The sequence below is a fragment of the Cetorhinus maximus genome, chromosome 3, assembly GCF_964194155.1.
Source record: "Cetorhinus maximus chromosome 3, sCetMax3.hap1.1, whole genome shotgun sequence".
Classification (NCBI taxonomy): Eukaryota; Metazoa; Chordata; class Chondrichthyes; order Lamniformes; family Cetorhinidae; genus Cetorhinus; species Cetorhinus maximus.
Genome location: NC_135881.1, coordinates 193564741 through 193588323, shown reverse-complemented (window position 1 = coordinate 193588323; position 23583 = coordinate 193564741). Strand labels below are relative to the sequence as shown.

Sequence of the window (23583 nt, the reverse complement as noted above, 5' to 3'; positions counted from 1 at the left end):
TATAAACTTATTGTTACCCAGGTTGTGTGTAAGTGGAATAGTCTCTAGTAATAGTGCTAACTGTGTGAATCTTAACACATTTCCAATTTTATAGAGCTTTGTGAGAATATTCAAACTTAATTACAAAGACACATTTGAATGATGCAGATAACAGATTTATTCCTCGCGACAGGGATTGAATACCACTGCAAACTTGGCATTTTCTGCTGTGTTTTGAACTGAAGTGTGGCACATTCTATCCAATCTAGACACAGGTAGTCTCATGCAATCAAACTGCAGTACAGTAGACTGGAATTGAGGAAGTAAGATGCTTCCTTTCAAATATTGTGGGAGTCATTTAGGTGGAGTGCCGGAGAGTAAGTGGTAGACTCTGTGTCATAAGGTTTTGTAACACAGGACATCCACCCAACTTTTAATTGCTCCCAAGTACAAATTGTGGAAGTTCAGTCCTTGGTTGGATTTGATCCAATTTTGGACTTCTTTATCAGATGCCAATTTAGTGGAAGGTCTGCCTGAAGTGGAGTTCCTCAGCTCCTCTAGTCCCTTCCTGTCCCTTAATGTAATCTAAGGGAAACAGAGTGGAGGTTGCAGTTCAAATCACACTAGATAAGCCACAATATCTCAGTGCAAGTTCCATTCACAGTCTACAATTTTTGTCTTGGCTGCAAACTAGTATGCATGATATACAGTGCTTAGTAAGAATGTAGTCATGGCATCTGTTCGCTACACGTCTGTGGAGCCGTTAGGTTTTTTCCTCCGTCTTTGTGAAAGGGATCTGATATGAACTGTACATTTTAGCTAGGACTGTACATAGTGGAATCTGTATGTTGGTTCTGGAACTGTGCAGGATAACAGGTGCTTTCTTTCAATCTCTGTAAGTTTCATTTGAATATCATTGTAGAATCTTAAATAGTATATCAAGCTAACACAAAAAATTACAGTTCAGAGTTCAGAACTAATGGTTTTCATCACATAGCAGTTGTTGCCCAATCCTGGGAAAGACAGGATTGGTATTGGCTACTCGAATTTTCTGACGTATAGCCTGTGACAATTAATAAATACTGTCATCTGAAACTAGTCACTAACAGCCTTTTAGTTTCAGTCCTTTGGTGCCAACAATACAGGAGAATTTCAGTTTTAATTTATGATTTTCTGTGAAAGTAATGCTCTTCCTTTAATTGTTTGTTTTCAAAATATGCAGAACTCTTGTTCTTCCATCTGCAAAATCATACAGAAATGAGACAGCAATATTTAAAACATGGTTTTCTTTCCTCCCTGATGCCACAGCAACTTTATGCAGTCAGCAGCTAAAACAAATTGGAAAAATCCTGGGTCTAATCCTTAGTTCGTGGTGAATTAGTAAAGTTATGCTGGGGTGCTGTTGGAGGCATGAGAGTTGGCCCCAGGGTAGAGCAGGGTGGAAAAAATAATTTTAGTGCGCTGATTGCTATCCATTGGTTCTCCTAATGGAAGTGGGCATGCGTGGATGTTGGGGGTGAGGATAGGATTGTATTTGGCCATGATGTTCCCTGTGGATTAGACTCACATGTTAACAATGACCTCTCAACTAAGTGAATGGAGGAAACATGGTGCTTGAGAAACGACACAGCAAGGATTCAATATTTTCAGGAGTGGAAGGGATTGGAGAAGATTGAGAACAATAGTAAAATATGTTCTTGTATCCAATTATGAAGGATTTATAGGTACTTCATGCTCTCAGTTACAAACTGTTCCAGACCTGCTTTTTGTAAGGATATTTTTGTTCCCATTGATTTTTTTTTCACGCTCCTGTTTTCTTGTCCGCAGGCCATATATTAAATGTGGCTGAAAAGGTAACTGCGCAGCCCATTCATGCCTGTGCTATTACTGTGCTGAGCACCTTTGAGCTGGACAGTTGTGGCCTGGTGACGGTCTCTAATTTTCTACTCCTTAGTACCATAGCTGATTGGAGAGTTGTAGATATGAACTTGGGTACCTCCACTGTGTTATAAAAAACCTTGCCCCACTGCCCAAAGCCAAACTGGTTAAATCACTCTTAAATGTATTTATTATTTGCATTGTTCAGCCATTTATTAAAAGTTTATTTAAAAGCTTTTTAGCCTATTAATCTTGTACTATTGATGCCTGCAGATACTTCATTGAATTGAGGTTACCCAAGAGCCTTTTGTTTCTTTTTAAATGTGCCTTCCATTGCATACATAGCGGAAGCTGACATTTTTAAAGCCTGCAATAATGGTATTAACCCATCATGGCAGGTGGGGGGCGGCGGGGGAAGGGTGCAATATGGTGGGAAAACCCAGAATTGGTTTCACGTTGTCGTGAAACTAGTTAGCCATCGTCCGCTCCGCCTGTCAGTGGAGGGCTGCCTTTCCAGCTGTCTAACGTTGGGAAGCAAATTTTAATGCATTTGCATCTCATCATCTTGCCTGCTCACCAGAATCATCCTGGATCATCTGGCACTTCGGCATGAATGCACTCTGATGTGCTTCACAACTGAAATAGGCGATGTGCACCTGGTGAGCTGCACTTCACTCAGGACTTTGAGGTTTGTTTGCCTACCTTGCTTCGGGCAGCACTAGCGGTCATCAGTGCAAGGTTTTGCAGCATTGAGAACTGTGCGCACGGCTTCAGTTCAAATATGGCGTCTGGCGTGAGGATGTGGCGAGCTGATGGCATGGCAGGCGAAGCTTGCCAGCGAAATGGCATGTTTCCTGTGACTGTATAAATAATGAAGCGGAAAGGAGACGATACGGCGCAAACACCTGCCATTGCGACCAGTGGGGAAAACATTGTTTTACACGCCCGCTACCGCACTTAGTGCAATTCTGGGAGGATTCCGCCCATTATCTTTCATTTCCCTAACCACAAGGTGCTAATAACCATGAAGATCTTGGAGCAATATATCTTAGCTTTCCTTGGACCAATTATTGGTATATCATGCTGGGGAACCTTTTTTTAAGGGTTAACATAGAGAGAAATTAAATTCAAAAAATAAACCTGTGCTGCACCATTAAAAAAAACCTAGTTGTGAGAACTAAAAGGCAGCAGTTGTTTCCAAATTTTTTTGAGTGCAATTGTTATGAATTTTCCATCTTTGATTAAAATAAATGTAGTAAGGGTAAAGATATGTGACTTGTGACTAAGTGAAGTGGTATATGCGCTTTTTAATGTCTAAGGCTATAAACTCAACTGATTCATTTTTAATATGCTTTTTTCATTTTGCGTGTCTGGGTAATTTAATATTGGTTTTTAAAATATAAAATAGTTTCTTCTGGCAAACGGCATAATGTGCAAATCTGGTATGTATCAAACATATTCATGAGTTGTTGAAGAGCTGCCAGTGTTTGAGTATAGCGTTTGGATGGTAGCTGAACGTGTCTTGTCCGAACAGGTATGCTTGTATAATTGAGTGGCACACTGACTGTCACCCAACTGCACATACAAATCTTTTCAGTGACCTTTTAGCCTGCACTTAAGAGCTGGCTACGCCTTCAAAATGCTTATAAAATGACATCTTCCAGCAATTTGCTTGTGACATGGAAATTAATGGTACCCATTTGCTTACTGCCATGTATCTTTGAGGTCTTGAATCTCTACCACCCACCTTTGTTGTTTTTCATCTGCATTGTGCTACCTTTGCCATATAGATTGTGCTCCACATACATAGGGGAGAATTTTCTCCCTGTCGTGTAGTCTGGGCGGGAGCGGGCGGGCTTGCGGCCGACTCCCGCCCGTGATCGGCTGTGTGCCGCCATTTTATGTGGGCAGGCCAATTAAGGCCTACCCAGCGTGACGTGCACCCGGAAGCGCTCAGGGCTCCCTGTGCGGGCGAGCGGAGGAGGGAGAGTCGGGGCCTGTGCTCTTTCACGCAGAAATCTCCCTGAGGCATGGAACTGCCTCCGGGAGATTACTTTGATTATGAAAGCTTGAAGTAAAGAATAAAAAAAAATATTCAGACATGTCCCCTCATGTGACAGTGTCACATGAGCCTGGACATGTCAATGAATTTAAAAAAAATTTTTATTAAACTTTTCATGAAACCTCATCTTGTCCCTGGATGAGGTTCCATGAAAAATCCGAAAGTTGCCTGGGCTCATCGCCTGCCCGCCAACCTTAAGGTTGGACAGGCAGCCTGGTTAATGAGTTCAATTGATATTTAAATGGCCTTAACAGGCCTTTGACAGTTCAGCGGGCGCACAGCCGACTCCGGTGTGTGCCTGCCGAACCAAAGATTGGAATGATACGTGGTGACATCGGGACACAAGCGCAACGTCACCGTGCGTCATTTTACGGGTCGGCAAGCGGACCTTGCCCCCGCACCCTGACCAGAAGATTCAGGCCATAATGTTTGCAAATGGCCACAAAGAATAATAATATGCAGGTACACTCTCTCAAAACTGGCAGCCTCAGGACTGATGCCATGCCGAATAGTGAATTTAATGCAATGATTTAGTTACTCAGTTACACAGTTCACAAAGTGATTAACGTTTTTGCCAATAAATTTCTAGAGTGCAATGAATCTTAATGTGTGTGTGAGAAATTTTCAAACAATGCCTGCTTGAATTCTGAAAAAGATCCAGCAGTACAATTAAAGGGTTTGCCTTTCTCAACTTGGGTGTGCCTGTTGTGAACTCAGCTGCTCTCATTCAACCTCACCCTGTACATTCAAGTATCTCACACACACCCATCTTCTCATATCCAATCACTTGACCTCACCTTCACCCAAGACCTCATCACCTTTGAAGTCTTGATTACTGACAAGGCATTGTATCATTGCATTCATATATTTCTTAATGTCCTTATTCCACCTGGTGACTCCAACCCCTCCAATCTTTCCTTCCAACCCTGGAAAAATATATCTCTCTCGATCGTACCAGCATTCCTTTAACTTCCAACCAACCCTCAGACCCTTTACCTTCCTCAAAATTGCTGCCTTTGTTGGTCTGCTAAACAGCACTTTTGCATCTATTTTTGAAGATTCCTGGCAGACCCCTTCACTGCTCTCCTTGGTATTTTGCACTCACGTTTGAGGGCTACAGGTTTAAGTACACTTGGCTTAGTCATTTCAAGGTCAGATCTTATATGACCACCTCAAGTACTAGCATCTCCCCTTCTCTGCTGCCAAATCCTCCACCTACTCCAAGATCATCTTGGGTATGAAGGCTACACCAAATTCATCCCTGTCCCCCAAACCTGCAGCTTTGATTTTCCTTTGTAACCTTGTGCATCCCCATTTTTGACAGGAGAAACTTTTGGACTTTTTTGTCTGCATAGTCAAGGACATCTGCTTGGCTGCCTCAGCCTCCTGCTGTCCTGTTGTCTCCTGAGTTCCTGACCTCCTCCTCCCACAATCCCATTTCTAATTTTCTTTTTGTCTGTAAGATACGACCAGGCAAAAGCAGTCTGCTTTAATAGGACTTCATCCACAAGCATAAGCATCCACCCATTCCACCAGTGACGCAGTTTGTTTAATTGCAGTGTGCACTACAGTGTAATCTACAATGTGCACTGGAACAATTTGCCAAGGCTCATTATCCTGACTTGGATATATGTTCCCTTACTTCGCTGTCGCTGTGAAAAATCCTGCATCTATCTGCCAGCAGGATTGTAGGAGCACCTTCATCAATTGAACTGCAGTGGTTCAGAAGAAAGCCCACCACTAACTCCTCAAGGTTAATTAAATATACTCTGCCCTTGCTAGCAACAACCAGGCCTCCGGGATGAATAAAAAGCTGCAGCCAGCCTGATCAAAGTTATCAAGGATATTCTGCCTGATTACAACTGCAGTGTATTGTTTCTGTCCATTCTCCTTGATCTTTCTACTGCTTCAAAGCACTCTATAGTTCTGTAGAATGATAGTTCTAGGTCAAGCGTGAGCTTTGTAAAAGAAAAGTGATGAGGTGAAGGAAGAGGGAAACAGTTCCTGAAGAAAGGGAGCAGCTTATGATGTTCACAAACTGTGCCAACAATGGGGAATTGTGCACTGCAACAATTCACCAAGGCTCATCATTCTGACTTGGACATGTGTCCCCTTCCTTCATTATAGCTGTGAAAAATTCTGGAATTACCTGCCAGCAGGATTGTGAGAGTACTTTCATCAATTGAACGGCCATGACCATTTTCAAATTCATGTGTTCTTTCTGTATGCCTGCATCATCTGTTGATGATCTTGTGAGTGGTGTTTCTGTTTGGTTTCTCACCCTCTCTTTGCCAGTTTTTAAAAATTCTTCTTTTCAGACCTTCGAGGAGACTGTAAAATTAAGCTATTTCTTCTGGGTTCCAGGACACTATCAAGCACACTTTAAAAGTTTTTGAATATATAAAGGCGCTTGATAGTGCAGAACTTGAGTATTGCTGAAAAAAGTGACATGCTATTGAAGCTTTTCGTTTTGTACTCATCAGGACAGATTTGCAAGAATACCAAATCTCAAAGGGAGCAGCAGTTTATACTGCATGAGAAAATGGTGCTGATTGGTTGGCAAATTTACACTGGTCAAGGCATTGCCATGGAGAATGCACCAAGGGATTATTGTCTCTAATGCTTTTGTTTAATTCAAAAATGGCACATTGCCTGGACATGTTCCTTTTGCCTGCAGAGGACAGGTACCATGTGCATGAATATACGTGGCTTCTAGCAAAAGTAAGTGAGCCACATTGACAGGGACCTATCCATGGGACCTGCCCACTGCAAGCAAAAGGAACATGCACCTTTTTTGAATTAAACAAAAACATGGGGGACAATAGTGCCCTGCTGCATTCTCCAGCACAGTGCCTCAACCGATCAGAGTCGACTTACCAACCAATCAGCACCCCTTTCACATGTAGCATAAATTGTTGCTGCCTTTGAAATTTGTCATTCTTGCTTCTGTCTTGATGAGTGCAAGACAAAAAGCTTTGACTGCATCACTTTTTGAATACTGTACATGTTTTTGATTTACTCAGAAACTGATAACTGTTCCCCAATATAAATGACAAAATTGTCATTTTCAGTAATTTAAAATAGAGCTACTCAGGTGGTGGACTGAACATGTGATTAAAGTGTTTTTTTTGGGTTAAACCTATTTTCAGCTGAATTGCATAAACTGCACCTGCATACCCTTTTAAAATGTTGCTTGATAGCAATGGTTCATGCCAGATTTTGCCTTCAATATGCAAGTATCTTTGAGTGTAATCTTGAAGAAGTAGTACACTTTGTGCCTATTTCACCAGTTACGCCCAATGCAGTAACTGTCCTGTCCTATCTGAATACAAAAGTGGACATAATACTTTAACATTGGTGTTACAACTTTCAAAAGAAAAATTAAACTAACCATATTAGCAATAAATTAAGTACTTGTGTTTATATTCTATATGAGCATAGAGACCATATGCTTGAGCCAATTTTTTTTCTTTGAAGAAGCAAACATTTTTATGGACACTTGCATTTTTGCATAATGTGCAGTTATTGAGCAATGATCCAGCACTTATGAATTTGTATGTTCTGCCTGTGTAGTTTGGAAGAGCTTTTTGTTCTCGGCTGCTCTTTCCCACTATCTGCAAAGTAGTGCTCCTATCATAGACTAGGAAATGAGATGAAAAGGAAGTTGATGCCAGCACTGTGCCCCCATGTTGCAGTGTAAGTGGAAACTCTGAGAAACAGTCTGAGCAAAGGTTGCAGGAGGGAGATTGACCAGATTTATTTCTGATCTCTCTCACACTAGCTATAAGTACTGTATCTTTTTTACTTAAAAATGGAGTAATATGAATTTCTAACCCTCTTAGGTATTGTCAGTTGTTGACACAAAACAAATATAGTGTTTGCTAATTTAAAATATAACGGTTTTTCCACTTGTCTTTTGCCATTAGGGTTAGTTCTTATTCTTATACTCCTTACTCCTGGTTTTGTGGAAACTTGGCAAATGTTTATATTTCCTTTCACAGCATTAATAGCTCTTGGTGTTTGTTTAAAATTGGAGCCTTGAGATTTCTCAACTTTAAATTTGAGCAAAGCAAAATGTATAGGGCTGTGCACTCTATATTAACTCGTTCACGTACAAATAAGCAATAAGTAATGTATGTGGTAAATATTGTCACTTCACAACATACCCATAGTGATGCACAGAACTTAGGTTGCACATTAAGTTTTAACAAGTGGTTGTGTTACAAACTTCTAAGAGCCAACATGCACCAAAATCCACTGAACCATCTGTGTACACAGTTAGTTTGCCATTTTCATAAGTGAGAATGTGAGATGGAAAAATGACTAATAGGGAAGGGTTAGAAATTGAAGTATGTAATATACCGTTCAGTTTTGAGACTGCATTTATATAGTTAAAATTAAAGCATAGTTATAGTGACTTAAGCAGTTGAGTGGCCTATAGCTTTTTCAATTTAATTTACTTACTTTAATTAAGTGATTTGTGTCTGTTCTCAGCTAACTGAAGTGACTAAGGATAATTCACAACTTGTTTTGGAAACTTTCTAAACTTTTCACTGCGTAAGGATTTTCATTCTAATCTCCTAAAAGGTTCAATGTTTTTCATATCAATCCATGCCTGATAATTTAATGTTTTTGCCCTTTGAATTAACAACAAATTAAAGGTGCATTTATCCAACCTCATTATGTATTCTTGACAGAGTCCAGACATCCATTAGAGTACTAAAACACCTGAGCCACAGGGAAAACATTGCCTGATTGATAGTTCTAGCTCTCTGATTTCCTGTCAATTGCACGCTGTTTATTCACACAAGAATGGTGATGAGCATTGTGCAATCATCAGCGAAATCCCCACTTCTGACCTTAAGATGGAAGGAAGATCAGTGATTAAGTATGGCTAGGCCTAGGACACTACACTGAGGAACTCCCTGCAGCAATGTCCTGTGACTAAGATGATTGGCCTTCATCAACTACAGCCATCTTCCTTTGTCCAAGGCGTGACTCCAATCAGTGGAGAATTCTCTCCCTGATTCCCATTGACTTCAGTTTTCCTAGGGCTCCTTGACGCCAGTCAATTGCTGCTTTGATGTCAAGGGCAGTCACTCCCACCTCCCTTCTTGAGTTCAGCTCTCTTGTCCATGTTTAGACCAAGGCTGTAATGAAGTCAGAAGTCAAGCAGCCCTGTTGGAACCCAAACTGAGCATCAGTGTGCAGGTTATTGCTGTGTAAGTGTCATTTGATAATACTGTCGATGTCTGTTTCCATCATTTTGCTGATGATCGAGAAGAGGCTGATGAGATGGTAATTGGCCAGATTAGATTTGTCCTGCTTTTTGTGGACAGCACATACCTGGACAATTTTACGCACTGTCGGGTAGATGCCAGTGTTGCAGCTGTACTGGAACAGCTTGACCAGGGATGCGGCTTATGCTGGAGTACAAGCTTACAATACTTTTGCTAATTAATTGTCACTTAAGGGCTTACCTTGCTGCCGTCGGTATTTTACCCACAGCATGGGGAGGCCCACACCGTGCGGGAAGCCTGGCAGCTTTAGCTGCACGTCTGGTGTTGGTGGTTGTGGGGAACCTCCTTTGCCAGCCTCTTGGGCTCATTGGAGGCACAGCCCCCTCCACAAGTTAATTTAATTCCCTCATTTCACCCTCCCCCCGGTCTATCTTGTGAACCAGTCTCCACTCCCCCCCCTCCCCCCCCCCCCCCCCGCCTCTCCCCATCCTGCTCACCCCCTTACCGGGGGCAAGGTTGCCAAGTCCTGTCGAGACCCCTGACCTTGAATTTACCTGGGCTTCTTGGCGTGGTGAGACCGACTGTATTCCCAACAGTGCCCAGGTGATGCTGCTGGGAGTACAGAGCTGATTGGCTGGCAGCCATCTAAGGTGGAACTTACTACCGAGAAAGGGGTTAGAAGTCTCCCTTTAAAGCAATTATCGCTGCTCCCAGTGTTAAGTTGTGCAGGACAGCCAACGGGATCGTGGGTGGCATTCCCCCAAATGTTTTAGCTAAGGGGTGGGGGCCACATTGCCCTGTAAATTCCAGCTCAAGACTTTCATCGCAGATGTCATGTTGGTACCATTCTTCCTCTGGTTAATGTGGTTGGTCAAGCAAGTCAGCCTTGCCAGACATGAAACTATTCATTCAACATATTCATTCAGGCAGTGATCTCCCCATCTGGCCCAGCAACTCAACTTGTACAGTGGACAGGACATTGTGTATATTGTTTTGGGACTCAGCTTCCTCATATAGTTGGTTGGGCCATTGACTTCTTCCATCATTTTCAGGAAGAAGTTGTTAAAATCCCAAAAAACACAACATTGATTTACAAAACCACAGCCCGCGATGCTCTAAAAGACCACTGTTGCAGTTGTATTGACATTGTGGCTCTTTATATGCAGCACACTGAACGGTGCCCATCCAATCCCACCAGGGTTCTTAGGCGATGTTCCTGAGCTCCATATTTCCTGTGTTACATCAGCATTGGAGTCCTAATTGTGCCATAGGAACCCAGTTTACATATATTCAAGAGCCTTCTGCCTCTCTATAGTGGGAGACTTGTGAGCTCTGATACTGTGATTAGTATCACAGTGGGTTGAAGGTGGGATCACTATTTCTGCCATTTTAACCCCTTGTCTGATTCGTTCATGTCCGTCAGGTATGGGGTTAAAATCAAGGCCAAGGAGTTATTGTTTGCCTGTTGTGGAATGTACATATTCTCCCTGTAGGGCCTAAGCTCACTTAGCTAAGTGCAAAGAGTTTAGGTGCATTTTGGCAATATGTGCTTAGGGATGCAAGTACTACTGAAGATGAACCAAATGAAAGCATATCGTCTACCAGTACCGTTAACTGGCAATCTTCCTGCTGCTTGCAAGATCACCCAAACCATAAGATCTTTGACTGGCAGGATAATTTGGAGCTATAATGGTGGGAAAAATTCCGATGACAGACAACCTCCCCAAGATCCCAACAGTAAGGCAGACTGACTGGTCAATCATTATGAAGGGTATAAACCAGCTTGGTTTAAATTGTCTTTTTTGATTAGTTCAACAATAAAAAATGGAACTTAAATTTTAATTAATCATAATTTTGAACAGAAATACCAGTTTGTAACCTTTGTTCTTTTTGTTTGTCTCCTTTAGGATGGCTCGTACTTGGCAGAATTTCTGTTGCAAAAGGGCTATGAGGTGAGAGAACGCAGATTTGACTGGCTAATATTGACTGCATTTATCTTGTTCCCTGTCTTGCTTTAATCTGTGTGTTTTTCAGTGAAGACCAGATAAATCATCTCAGTTGCAGAAAAGAATTTGCGACATGGCAAACATTTTGTGCCAAACCATGCTCTATTATCGCTTGGGTCTGTTGATACGTATGTCTGTTGGTTTGAGGCATACCTTGCGCGCCCTTACATATAGTCAGATAAGCAACAATTGCAGAAAGAGACACAAATAAGTCTGGAAATTGCACTTCACATTGTCAGATTCTTGATTCATTTAAAATCGCATGAAAGGGAATTACGTAGGATGTACGGCACAGAAACAGGCTATTCGGCCTAACCATTCCATGCCGGTGTTTATGCTCTATTCAAGCCTCTTACCATCTTTCCTCATCTAAATCTACCATCAAAACCATCTATTCCCTCATCTATGCCTCATATGCTTGTCTTGTTTCCTCTTAAATGCATCTATACTATTCATTTCAATCACTTCCAGTATACTATTCATTTCAATCACTTCCAGTGGCAGTGAGTTCCTCATACTCACCACTCTTTGGATAAAGAAATTTCTTCTGAATTACCTGTTGGGTTTCTTGGTGACTGTCTTACATTGACAGCACCTAGTTATGCTCTTTCCCATAAGAGAAAACATTTTCTCTCTGTGCATTCTATCAATATCTTACATAATTTTAAAGCCTCTATTAGGTTACCCTTCAGCTGCCTTTTTTCCTGAGAGAGACCCAGCTTGTCAATCCTTTCCTGATGTGTATACCCACACATTTCTGGTATCATTCTTCTAAATCTTCTCTGCATCCTCTCCAGTGCCTCTGTATCCTTTTCATAATATGGTGACCAGAACTGCACGCAGTGCCCTCTTAAGTTTGGTCTAACCAAGGTTTGATATGGATTTAGCATAACTTTCCTAATTTTCAATTCTGTCTGCCTAGAAATTAAACCTAGTGCTTGGTTTGCTTTTTTAATGGCCTTGCTAACCTGTGATGTAACTTCTAGTGATTGACATATTTGTACTCAAATCCCTTTTTTCCTCCACCTAGATTTGCACCTTCCAAGCAATAAGTGACCTCCCTATTCATCCTACCAAAACTTCTCATTTATCTGTGATAAGACAACTTAGTTGAGTCCTATTACAATGGATGAACTTGAGAGGTTGGACTGTCTTGTTCAAAATCACTTAGATGTACTGGATTGTGTGATAGGGCCTATGATCCCATCTGTTGTCCCATCACCCAATGTAAGAGAAAATCGCATCATTAAACTCCTTAAGTAGTGCATTTCACTTTTAGCTTCCAAGATGCATAAGCAGTCGATTATCAGATAAACCAGTTAATCCATAAAAATTGTTAATGGTTAGAAATCCTCTTCAAATGCCCCTCAAATCTCTGCTGTTACACTAGATCTGATTTTTGAACTACTTACCTCCCATGGAACCCTGGATCAATCTCTGCTAGCTCATGGTTGATTCTCTCCTTCTTGGCCCTTTGTTTTCCACAGGATGATCTTCAGTTTGCCAACAGATACATTGGCCCTTGAATAGCTCTTGGACTCACTTCTTCTCCACAAATTATCTCTGAATCTATGGTTTTTTGATGCTCCAGACTGACTCCACCCTGCCTGCAAGTCAATTTCATCCCACTAGAGCACATCAACCTTTAATAAGAACAGGAAGTGCTGGAAAAGCTCAGCAGGTCTGTTAGCATCTGTGGAGAGAGAAACAGAGTTGACGTTCGAGTACAATATGATTCTTTTTCAGAACTGAGTTATTGGACTCGGAACATTAACTCTGTTTCTCTCTCCATAGGTGCTGCCAGACCTGCTGAAATTTTCCAGCACTTTCTGTTCATATTTCAGATTTCCAGTATCCACAGTATTTTGCTTTCCCATCAACCTTTAATTTTGGAGTCTTCCACATTGTTTCCTTTCTGACCTCTGCTTCTGACTAAGTCATATCTCTCCTATCCTTTGTTATACCTGTGTAGCCAAAGATAATCTTGCCAACCTGTTACCTATTGGGGCCCTGCCAGCAGATCACAAACTGACATCATCTCTATATTTCCCTCATTTGTGGACAAGCTTTTGCCATTTAGGAACTAATTTTGGATAACTATATTGACATCCTTCAATAGAAACTTAACTTGTGGATTGTGACACCTTGCCCCTTACTGAACCTCCCCACATGACAATACTTCCCTCCACCTTCTCGAGGGAAATTAGGGATGGGCAATAAATACTAGCCTTGCCAGCGATGCAATCATTGAACAAGAAAAATACACCTAGCTAGCCCAGCCATTGTGTTGGCAGTTTAGCCATTATCACCAAATCACACATTAGTTTCTCCTTTACACCACTACTATCTTCTTCTTCAAGCACCCCAGCTTGTTCTGAACCTCTCCCCTCTCCTTTAAAATCCTTGTTTCCCCCCAAGACCCCCTTGCGTTTCTCATGGGAATATTAGCCTTCCCTTCTTCCTCAACCTCCACACTGACTCCTCACCCTTGGTGATTTCAATCTTCTTCACAACTCATCTTGTTCTCTCTCTGAATTCAATGGCCTATTGTTCTGCTTTAATGCCTGCATCCATCTAAACTTTTCTAACCACATTACCTTTCCATCTGACATAGCCTCTACTCTTCTATGGGTTTGATCACTGATGAGACCATCCCTGACTATTTCCTTCTATCCTTCACCACCTACATTCCCCTGTCCCCTTCCAACTCCACTTTCTTCTGCCTCAATTTCTGGAATGAACTCACCCAATTCATTTACAACTACATTTTTAAACTTCAAATTTCTAGCCCTTGGATGTCCATTCACCACGCTACTTCTGTAGCTGATGATCTGCTCAAGAACTCCTTCTCCTCTACTTTGCTGTTATCCCTATTAAAATGCCTAATCTTTCTCACCCTTATCTATTTCACTTGATATGATCCTTCATTTTCTCTGTCTCGGGTCCAAGGGCATTAAGTATTATGCGCCTCACAATTGGTTTATCCATCCCTAGATCTTGCTGGACCATATCATTATGTTAGTCGGACTTTTCCATCCTCTGCCAAAATTGCTTCCTACCCCAGGATCATCTCGGAAAGCAGAGATGAATCCTAGTTTTTTTACATTATTAGCATTCTCATTAAACTCCCTTCTCCTGCTCAGTCCAACCTTGACTTGAACAAGTGTGAGAAAGACATGAGCTTTTTTGTCACTAAGATTGATACCATATCTTTAGCTTCGTCTGTTGTATTTCTCCCTTCTTTCCAAACAAGCTAAATCCCCCTCAAAGTTAACCCCTTGAACTTATGACTTTCCCTAATTTCTTTTCAACTTCCCTTTATACCCTCTCCAAGCTCACCTTGTCCATGAAAGCCACCTCCTGTTCTCTTGACCCCATTCCCATTAAGCTACTGACCACACTGCATCCCTTCCCCGCATGCTACCTGGCATTTTAAATGGTTTAGTTCCTCGGATACTGTCCCTCTACCCTTTGAAAACTACTGTCATTACCTCTGTCTCAAAAGCCTCATCCTTTATCCCTCGCTCTTTGCAAACTTTCCATCTCCAACTTCCCTTTCCTCCCAAGTCCTTGAACATGTTGTCACCTCTTAAATATATGCCCATCTATTCTGTAACTCCATGTTTGTAACTCCATTGACTTGCGGCGGGATCGGAAGATTGTGGCGGTGGGCGGGCGTGGAAAATCCTGCCCCTTGCCTTTGTTACCTCTAGACTTGACTATTCCAATGTTTTCCTGGCTGGCCTCCATCTTCCATGTTTCACGAACCTGTGCTCATCCAAAATTCTGGTACCCGTATCTTGTAGCCTGTCTTGGTTATACAGTGCCCCTATGCTTGCTGACCTACGCTGGCTTCTGATCTGACAACACCTCATTTTTAAAATCCTCCTCCTTGTTTTCAAATTCCTCCATGTCCTCATCCTTTCTATCTTTGTAACCCCCTTTAACCCCACAAACTTTTGAGATCACTGCTCCTCCCATTCTGCCTCCTTCCACATTCTTGATATTAACCGTTCCACCATGGTGGCCATGCTTTCAGCAGCCTGACCCAACTAAGCCCTAGAATTCCCTCCCTAAGCCTGTCTGCCTCTCTAGCTCTTTCTTCTCCTTTAAGTCCTTCTTAAAACCTATCACTTTATCCTTTGGTCATCTGTCATGATTGCTTTTTCTGCGGCACAATGTCAAAAATGTTTTTATTGATAGTGCCCTAGTTAAGCACCTTTGGACATTTTTACCATGTTAAAGGTGCTGTATAAATGCAAGTTGTTGTTACCACTCTTGCCAATACACTTGCAGCCAGACCTCTACCCCACCCACTATCTCACTCAATCCTTCTACTACTACTTGTTAGTAAATTAGGTTTAGAATGAAAATGTAACTGCCAACCAGCTTTGCTTCATTTTATATGCATGAATGTGGAAGAAAGGGTCTTTTAGAGTTTGAATTTAAATACTATGCAGACCACGAATTGTAGCTGACGTTACAACTCCACTACAAGTCTATTTGACCTTTGTACAAAAACAGTCGTACAAATTCATCCTGTGCACTGCAGTCAGGTGATAGTGAGGTAACATTCCTTCCATTGGGTGAAAGGCTTTTATTGGTTCACTAATGTTACCACTTGCGGTTGTTTGTTTTGCAACTTTCCTTCAGCACAATGTTTTAATTGGCAGGTATGCGGAAAATCACATAGACTGTGGCGTTAGGACTTAGAGAGAGGCATGGTTAGCAATATAGTTGAGTTTGCAGCCCTGGGATAAGAATGCTAACAATTACAGTTGAGGTAGAATATCTTCGGGTGCCCCCTAGATTTGGTAATTATCAATTTAGTTTATGGATACAGCTTGTTGAATGAAGAACTTTAGTAAACTTTAACGTTGCATGAATATTATAGTATGTGTTACCTTGTTGACGCTTTTGCCGGATTGATATTTTACATTCATATGTTATATGAGCGGTAATACTGTAGAATCTACATTTCAGAAAATAATAAAGCTGACATCCAGTACATAAGCAGACGTGTTCTCCAACTAAATATTGGGAAGACCGAAGCCATTATTAAGGAGTATCTTAAAGGAAGAAAGTGAGATCTAGAGGTGGGGAGGTGCTGCGAGGGAAATCCAGAGCTTGGGGCTTAGGCAGCTGAAGGCTGATGGAGCAATTAAAATTGCAAATGCACAAGAGGCCAGAATCAGAGGAGCACAGGTATATCAGAAGGTTGTGGTGTTGGAAGAAACCAGATATTGAGATGGGTAAGCCCATAGAGCAATTTGAAAACAAAGATGAGAATTTTAAAATCAAGACGTTGCTTGACCAGGAATAAATGTAAGTCAGCAAACACAGGGGTGACAGGTGAACGGGACACGGTGTAAATTAAGACACAAGCAGCATAGTTTAGGGTGACTTCAAGCTTACCTCTCAAGCTCCCTATTATTTTTTAAAAGTCTGTTTGGAGCCTTCCTCTTTGACCAAGCTTTACTCATCCTAATATCTCCTATTTTGGCCTGGTGCCCATTTACACATGATTATAGACTCATAGACATTTGCAGCACAGAAGGAGGCCATTTGACCCATTGTGTCCACGCCAGCCAACAAAGATCTGACTACATTAATCCCATTTTCCAGCACTTGGCTCATAGCCCTGGAGACGAGGGCAATGCATGTAAATATCTAAATGCTTCTTAAATGTTACAAGAGTTTCTGACTCAACCACCCTTTCAGGCAGTGAGTTCCAGACTCCTACCACCCTCTGGGTAAAAAGAATTCCCCACAACCCCCCTCTTAGCCTTCTATCCCTTAGCTTAAACCTATGCCCCCTGGTTATTGACCCCTCTACTAATAGGAAAAGTACCTTCCTATCCACCCTATATATGCCCCTCATAATCTTATACACCTCTGTCAGGTCCCCTCTCAACCTTCGCTGCTCCAAGGAAAACAACCCCAGCCTATCCAATCTTTCCTCATAGCTCAGACTCTCTCGCCCAGGCAGCAATCTGGTAAATCTCCTCTGCACCCTCTCCAGTGCAATCACATCTTCCCTATAATATGGTGACCAGAACTGCACGCAGTACTCCAGTTGTGGCCTAACCAGCGTTTTATACAATTCCAGCATAACCACGCCCCCCCTCTTGTATTCTACGCCTCGGCTAATAAAGGCAAGTATCCCATATGCCGCCATAACCACCTTATCTACCTGACCAGCTACCTTCAGAGATCTCTGGAAATGCACATCAAGATCCCTCAGATCTTCAGTACTTTCCAGGGTCTTACCATTCATAGTGTAATCCCTTGCCTTGTTAGCCCTCCCCAAGTGCATTACCTCACATTTTTCCAGGTTGAATTCCATTTTGCCACTGCTCTGCCCACCTGACCAGTCCACTGATGTCCTCCTGCAGTATAAGGCTAAGCTCCTCACTATTTACCACCCTAGCAATTTTTGTGTCATCTGCAAACTTCTTGATCATACCCCCTACATTTAAGTCCAAATCATTTATGTACGCCACAAACAGCAAGGGCCCCAGCATTGAGCCCTGCAGAACGCCACTGAAACAGACTTCCAGTCACAGAAACATTCCCCATACCATCACCCTCTGCTTCCTGCCTCTCAATTATATTTAGTATCCAATGTGCCACTTTGCCTTGAATCCCATGGGCTCTTACTTTCTTGACTGGACTGCCATGAGGGACATTATCAAAAGCCCTGCTAAAGTCCATGTAGACCACATCAAATGCATTACCCTCATCAAAACTCCTGGTTACCTCCTCAAAACGTTCAATCAAATTTGTTAAACACGACCATCCCTTAACAAATCCATGCTGACTATCCCTGATTAATCCGTGTGTCTCCAAGTGCAGATATAGTCTGTCCCTCAAAATTCTTTCTGGTAACTTCCCCTTCACAGAAGTTAGACTGACTGGCCTGTAATTTCCTGGTCTATCCCTTCCTCCCTTTTTTAATAATGGGACAACATTAGCAGTCTTCCAGTCCTCTGGCACCTCACCTGTGGCCAGAGAGGATTTGAAAATTACTGCCAGGGCCCCTGATTTCTCTTCCCTTGCCTCCCTCAACAGCCTGGGATACATCTTATCAGGGCCTGTGGATTTATCCACTTTTAAGGCCACTAAACCCACTAGCACCTCCTCTCTCTCGATGTTAATTCCCTCTAATATTTTACAGTCCTCCACCCTAATGTCTATACCTGCGTTGTCCTTTTCCATTGTGAAGACCGATGCAAAGTATTCATCGGGGACTGTACCCACGTCTTCCAGGTCCACACATAGATTACCTCTATGGTCCCTAATTGGCCCTACTCTTTCCCTAGTTATTGTCTTGCTCTTTATATATTTAAAAAACTCCTTTGTGTTTTCCTTTATTCTACCCACCAATACTTTTTCATGCACTCTCTTAGCTTTCCTAATTTCCTTTTTAAGATCCCCCCTGCACTTTTTATACTCCTCTAGGGACTCTGCAATTTTGAGCTCTTGGTATCTGCCATGAGCTTCTCTTTTTCTCTTAATCCTAACCGTTATGTCCCGTGACATCCAGGGTTCTCTGGACTTGGTCCCCCCATTTTGTCTCTAAGGGAACATATTTGTCCTGTACACGCGCTATTTCCTCCTTAAATGCCTCCCACTGCTCTGACACAGTTTTATCTGCCAGTAGCTGCTCCCAGTCCACTTGGGCCAAATTGTATCTCATCTTAGTAAAATTAGCCTTTCCCCAGTTTAGAACTTTTATTCCCGGCCCAACCTTATCCTCTTCCATAACTATCCTAAATCTAATTGAGCTATGGGCCAGAATCTTCTGTTCGGCATGCGGGGGCAGGCCCCGCACGCCGTTGTGTAAAATGATGCGCGGTGACATTGGCCGTGTGTCCCAACGTCACCGCGCATCATTCTGATCTTCCGTTCAGTGGGCGCGCACCAGAGTCAGCTGCACGCCCACCGAACTGTCAAAGGCATGTTAAGGCCATTAATAAACTAATTAAGCAATTTGACAGGGCTGCCCGTCCAACCTTAAGGTTGGCGGGCAGGCAAAGAGCCCAGGCGGCCTTCACATTTTTCATGAAACCTCATCCATGGGCGGGATGAGGTTTCATGAAGGTTTTATTAATTAATTTAAAAATTTTATGAAAATTCATAAACATGTCCCAGCTCATGTGACACTGTCACATCAGGGGCCATGTCTGAATAATTTTACTTTTTTATTTTTTCCAACTTCAAAACTGAAGTTAATCTCCTGGAAGCAGCTCCGTGCCTCAGGGAGATTTCTGCATTCTTTCACGCGCATGCGCGAAAGAGCGCAGGCCCTGCGTCTCCCTCCTCCTCGCCAGCCCGCACAGGTAGTGCTGTGCGCTACCGGACGCACGTCACGCTGGGCAGGCCTTAATTGGCTTGCCCACATAAAATGGCAGCGTGCAGCCGATCGCGGGCGGCGATCGGTCCTTGCCTGCCCAAGCCCGCTCCCAACCGGCCAGCCCAACGGGGAGAAAATTCTCCCCATGGTCACTATCTCCAAAATGCTCTCCTACTGACATGCGTTCCACCTGCCCAGCCTCATTTCCAAATATTGGGTCCAGAACTGCCCCTCCCTTATTGGGCTTTCTACGTACTGGCTAAAAAGGTTCTCCTGGAGGCAACTTAAGAATTTTGCTCCCTCCCTACCTTGCACGCTAAAACTATCCCAGCTGATGTTTGGGTAGTTAAAATGCCCTACTGTAACTGCCTTATTATTCTTACACTTCTCTGAAATTTGATTACATATTTTATCCTCTATCTCTCCCTGACTGTTTGGGGGTCTATAGTACACACCCAAAAGTGTGTTTGCCCCTTTTGTGTTTTTCACTTCTATCCATATGACCTAATTTGATGATCCTTCCACAAATCAACCCCCTCACTGCTATAATTGATTCTTTGATCAATATTGTGACGCCCCCCCCTCCTCTTCTATCCTCCTCTCTATCCGGTCTGTATACCCTATAACCAGAAAGGTTGAGCTGCCTATCCTGCCCTTTTAGCCAAGTCTCAGTCATAGCTATTATATCATACTCCCACATGCTTATCTGTGCCCTCAGCTCGTCTGTCTTATTCCTCGGGCTCCTTGCATTAAAATATATTCCATTTAGCCTTGCTAGAGTCACTTCTTTCTTGTCTAGCCTATGTTTCCTCTGCCTTCCAGACTCACTAGCATTTTAACTTCTAATTCCATCTCAGCTTCTCTCCCCTCTGAACTATTTTTCAGGATGCCATCCCCCTGCTAATTTAGTTTAAATCCACCCAACAGCATTAGCAAACCTCCCCGCGAGGATGTTGGTCCCGTTCCTGTTCAGATGTAACCCCTCCAACTTGTACAGGTCCCACCTCCCCCAGAAACAGCCCCAGTGCCCCAGGAATCAAAAGCCCTCCCTCCTGCACCATCTCTCCAGCCACGCATTCATCTGCTCTATCCTTCTGTTTCTATACTCACTACTGCGTAGCACTGGAAGTAATCTGGAAATTACTACCTTTGAAGTCCTGCTTTTCAATTTCCTACCTAACTCCCTAAAGTCTGCTTGCAGGACCTCATTTCTCTTTCTTCCTATGTCATTGGTCCCAACATGGACCACGATCTCTGGCTGTTCAACCTCCCCCTTCAGAATGCCCTCCATCCATTCCGTAACACCCTTGACCCTGGCACCCGGGAGGCAACATACCATCCTGGAGTCACGTCTACGGCCGCAGAAGCGCCTGTCTACTCCCCTCACTAATGAATCCCCTATCACTATTGCCCTTCCACATTTCTTCCTCCCTGCCTGAGCAGCTGGACCACCCACAGTGCCATGGCCTTTGCCCTGGTTGGTCTCCACAGAGGAACTGTCACTGTCACCGTTTTCTAAGGCCGAAAAACTGTTTGCGAGCGATATGCTCTTGGGGGATTCTCTCACTACCTGCCTGGTCCCTTTATTCTGTCTGGTGGTCACTCATTCCCTCTCTGCTTGCACTTCCTTAAGCATCGGGGTGACCACGTCCTGAAATGTGCTATCGACGAACCTCTCAGCCTCGGGAATGCCTGTCCCAGGGTCTTCCTCTCGCACTCTCCTCCAGGTGCTGCTCACTACCTGTGTCAGGGTCCTCCTCTCGCACTCTCCCCTAGGTGCTGCTGATTGCCAGTCACAGGGCCCTCCTCTCGCACTCTCCTCTAGGTGCTGCTCACTACCTGTGTCAGGGTCCTCCTCTCGCATTCTCCCCTAGGTGCTGCTGATTGCCTGTCACAGGGCCCTCCTCTCACACTCTCCCCTAGGTGCTGCTGAATGTCTGTCGCAGGGCCCTCCTCTCAGACTCTCCTCTATGTGTTGCTGACTGCTTGTCCCAGGGTCCTCCTATCGCACTCTCCTCTGCTTCTGCAAAGAACATTGGGACATTATTTAAATTAAAGACACTATAAAAGTAAATTGCTGCTCTTGTTGTGTAATTGGAAGGTTTAGCACTTTAGTGTCAGCCTTTCAAAATTTCAGTTTTTCTGTTACATATCTAGATATTTTGATGTTGAGCCATCTTTTCAAAATTAGAAGATAAAATAGTTGGGTAAGAATGCAAATAAGAACATGTAAGAACAAGTGCAAATTTATTAAGAATAACCTTATAAGAGTTGCATAGAAAGTAGTTGAAACCATGGACAGTATTGAAGGAGCACACCAATGAATTAATTACCATACTTTTTTTTATAAACCACAGTGTTGGATCAGAGACCATGGAAATGTAGTAATTATAGTTTTGATAAATGTAGGACAGTAGCTTTAAAAATAATCCTGTGTTGTAAAATCACATGAGCCGTGCAAACCAATGAGTTAGCAGCACAGGGAACCTCTAGGAGAGTGTTCTTCTTTAGTTATAGAGTTTGATGTACACATGCAGTTGCTGCTGCTGTCTTGCAAATAAAGTTAAATGTGTCCACCAAGAAAAGTTGCCTAGAAAATCAACTCTATAACAAACTGGCAACGAGGATAAATCAGATCTGGTACCGACCCTCGCCCAGTGATTGTGAGTATTTATGTTCATTAAAAAGAACGGAAAATATACTCATCCGAGATGCAACAGTTTGGCAGAATCGATCCCTTTGAGCCAGCCACAGACAACTGGACTCAATATGTGGAACGTTTTGCATTCTACTTTCAAGCCAACAAAATCACGGGGGAAGAAAAGAGCAGAGCAATTCTCCTGAGTATTTGTGGGAGCAAGACCTACAGTTTAATTCGAAGCTTGACGGCTTCCAGTGCCCCAGATTCAAAAACTTTCAGTGAATTAATAGATCTCGTTAAGGGACATTTTCAACTGAAGCCCTCAGTCACAATGCAGAGGTTCAGGTTCAATTCACAGAATAGAGCCCCTGAAGAGACCATTGTTACCCGCACGGTGAAATTAAAACAGCTAACAGAATATTGTAATTTTGGTGAAACCCTGAATGAACATTTGGTATGTGGCGTGCAGGAGGATGCTTTACAGCGAAGATTACTGGCTGAAGTGAATCTTGATTTTAAGAAAGCATTAGAAATAACACTTATGATGGAAAGCGCTGTATGGGATTCACAAGCGATTCAAGGAGTGTAAAATGGCACCGTTCTCCTAGTTGGGTGGGAATCGAAAGTCAGCCGAAAGTGGCGAGAAAAGCCCTGAGTCCACCGCAAAGTGGGAAACAACCCCCACTAACTGAAAACTTAGAGGAAACAGCTTAGCAGCAAAATCGAAAGCTAATTTTTATCAATGTGGAAACAATTATGCTCCTAATGATTGGCAATTTAAAAAGGTAGAGTGTTATTTTTGTCGCAGAAGTGGACACATATTGAAACATTACAAAGAGATTTAAACAGGCATCCAGGCAACAATCGAAGTTCAATGAAGTATATAGTGTAGAAGAGCCAGAAACAACCAATTCTGACACCTATTCATTATTCAACATGAAAGTTGGGAAGACAGAGCCAATTATTGTCACAGTACAAGTGAATGGCAAACCATTAAAAATGGAAGTAGACACGGGTGCTTCTACCACTGTAATAGAAGAACACACTTTCAGACATTTAAATAAAGGTGACCAACAATTATATTTGGAACAAACATCTGCCAAGTTGAAAACGTACACAGCCAAAGAAATCCAGGTAAAAGGTATCACCAGAGTAACTGTTCATTATAGACACCAATCAGCATGACTACCAGTGATGGTATTAGAAGGTAGAGGACCAAGCCTTCCAGGCCAAAATTGGTTGAGGGAAATTAATCTTGATTGGCCAGTGAGATTTCAGAAGGAAGCAGGACGAGTTCCTGTCTTGAAAAATGAACAAGGCAAGATACTTCAGAAAGAGCCTGGAGAGTCTAAGGACTGCAACTGGATGAAAAAGGAGTGTGTTGCCATTCAGCAACCTGAAGAAATGAAGACTGTCTTAAA

At 42.7% G+C, this 23583-nt stretch overlaps 1 protein-coding gene across 1 annotated transcript in view; it reads left to right on the top strand.

Moving 5' to 3' along the window:
- gmds (GDP-mannose 4,6-dehydratase) overlaps positions 1 to 23583 on the top strand; it is a 663771-nt gene that overhangs the window by 93632 nt on the left and 546556 nt on the right. Inside the window, exon 2 of the mRNA XM_078539480.1 lies at positions 11067 to 11111. Coding sequence (XP_078395606.1) covers positions 11067 to 11111 — 45 coding nt within the window. The remainder of the gene's footprint in view (positions 1 to 11066; positions 11112 to 23583) is intronic.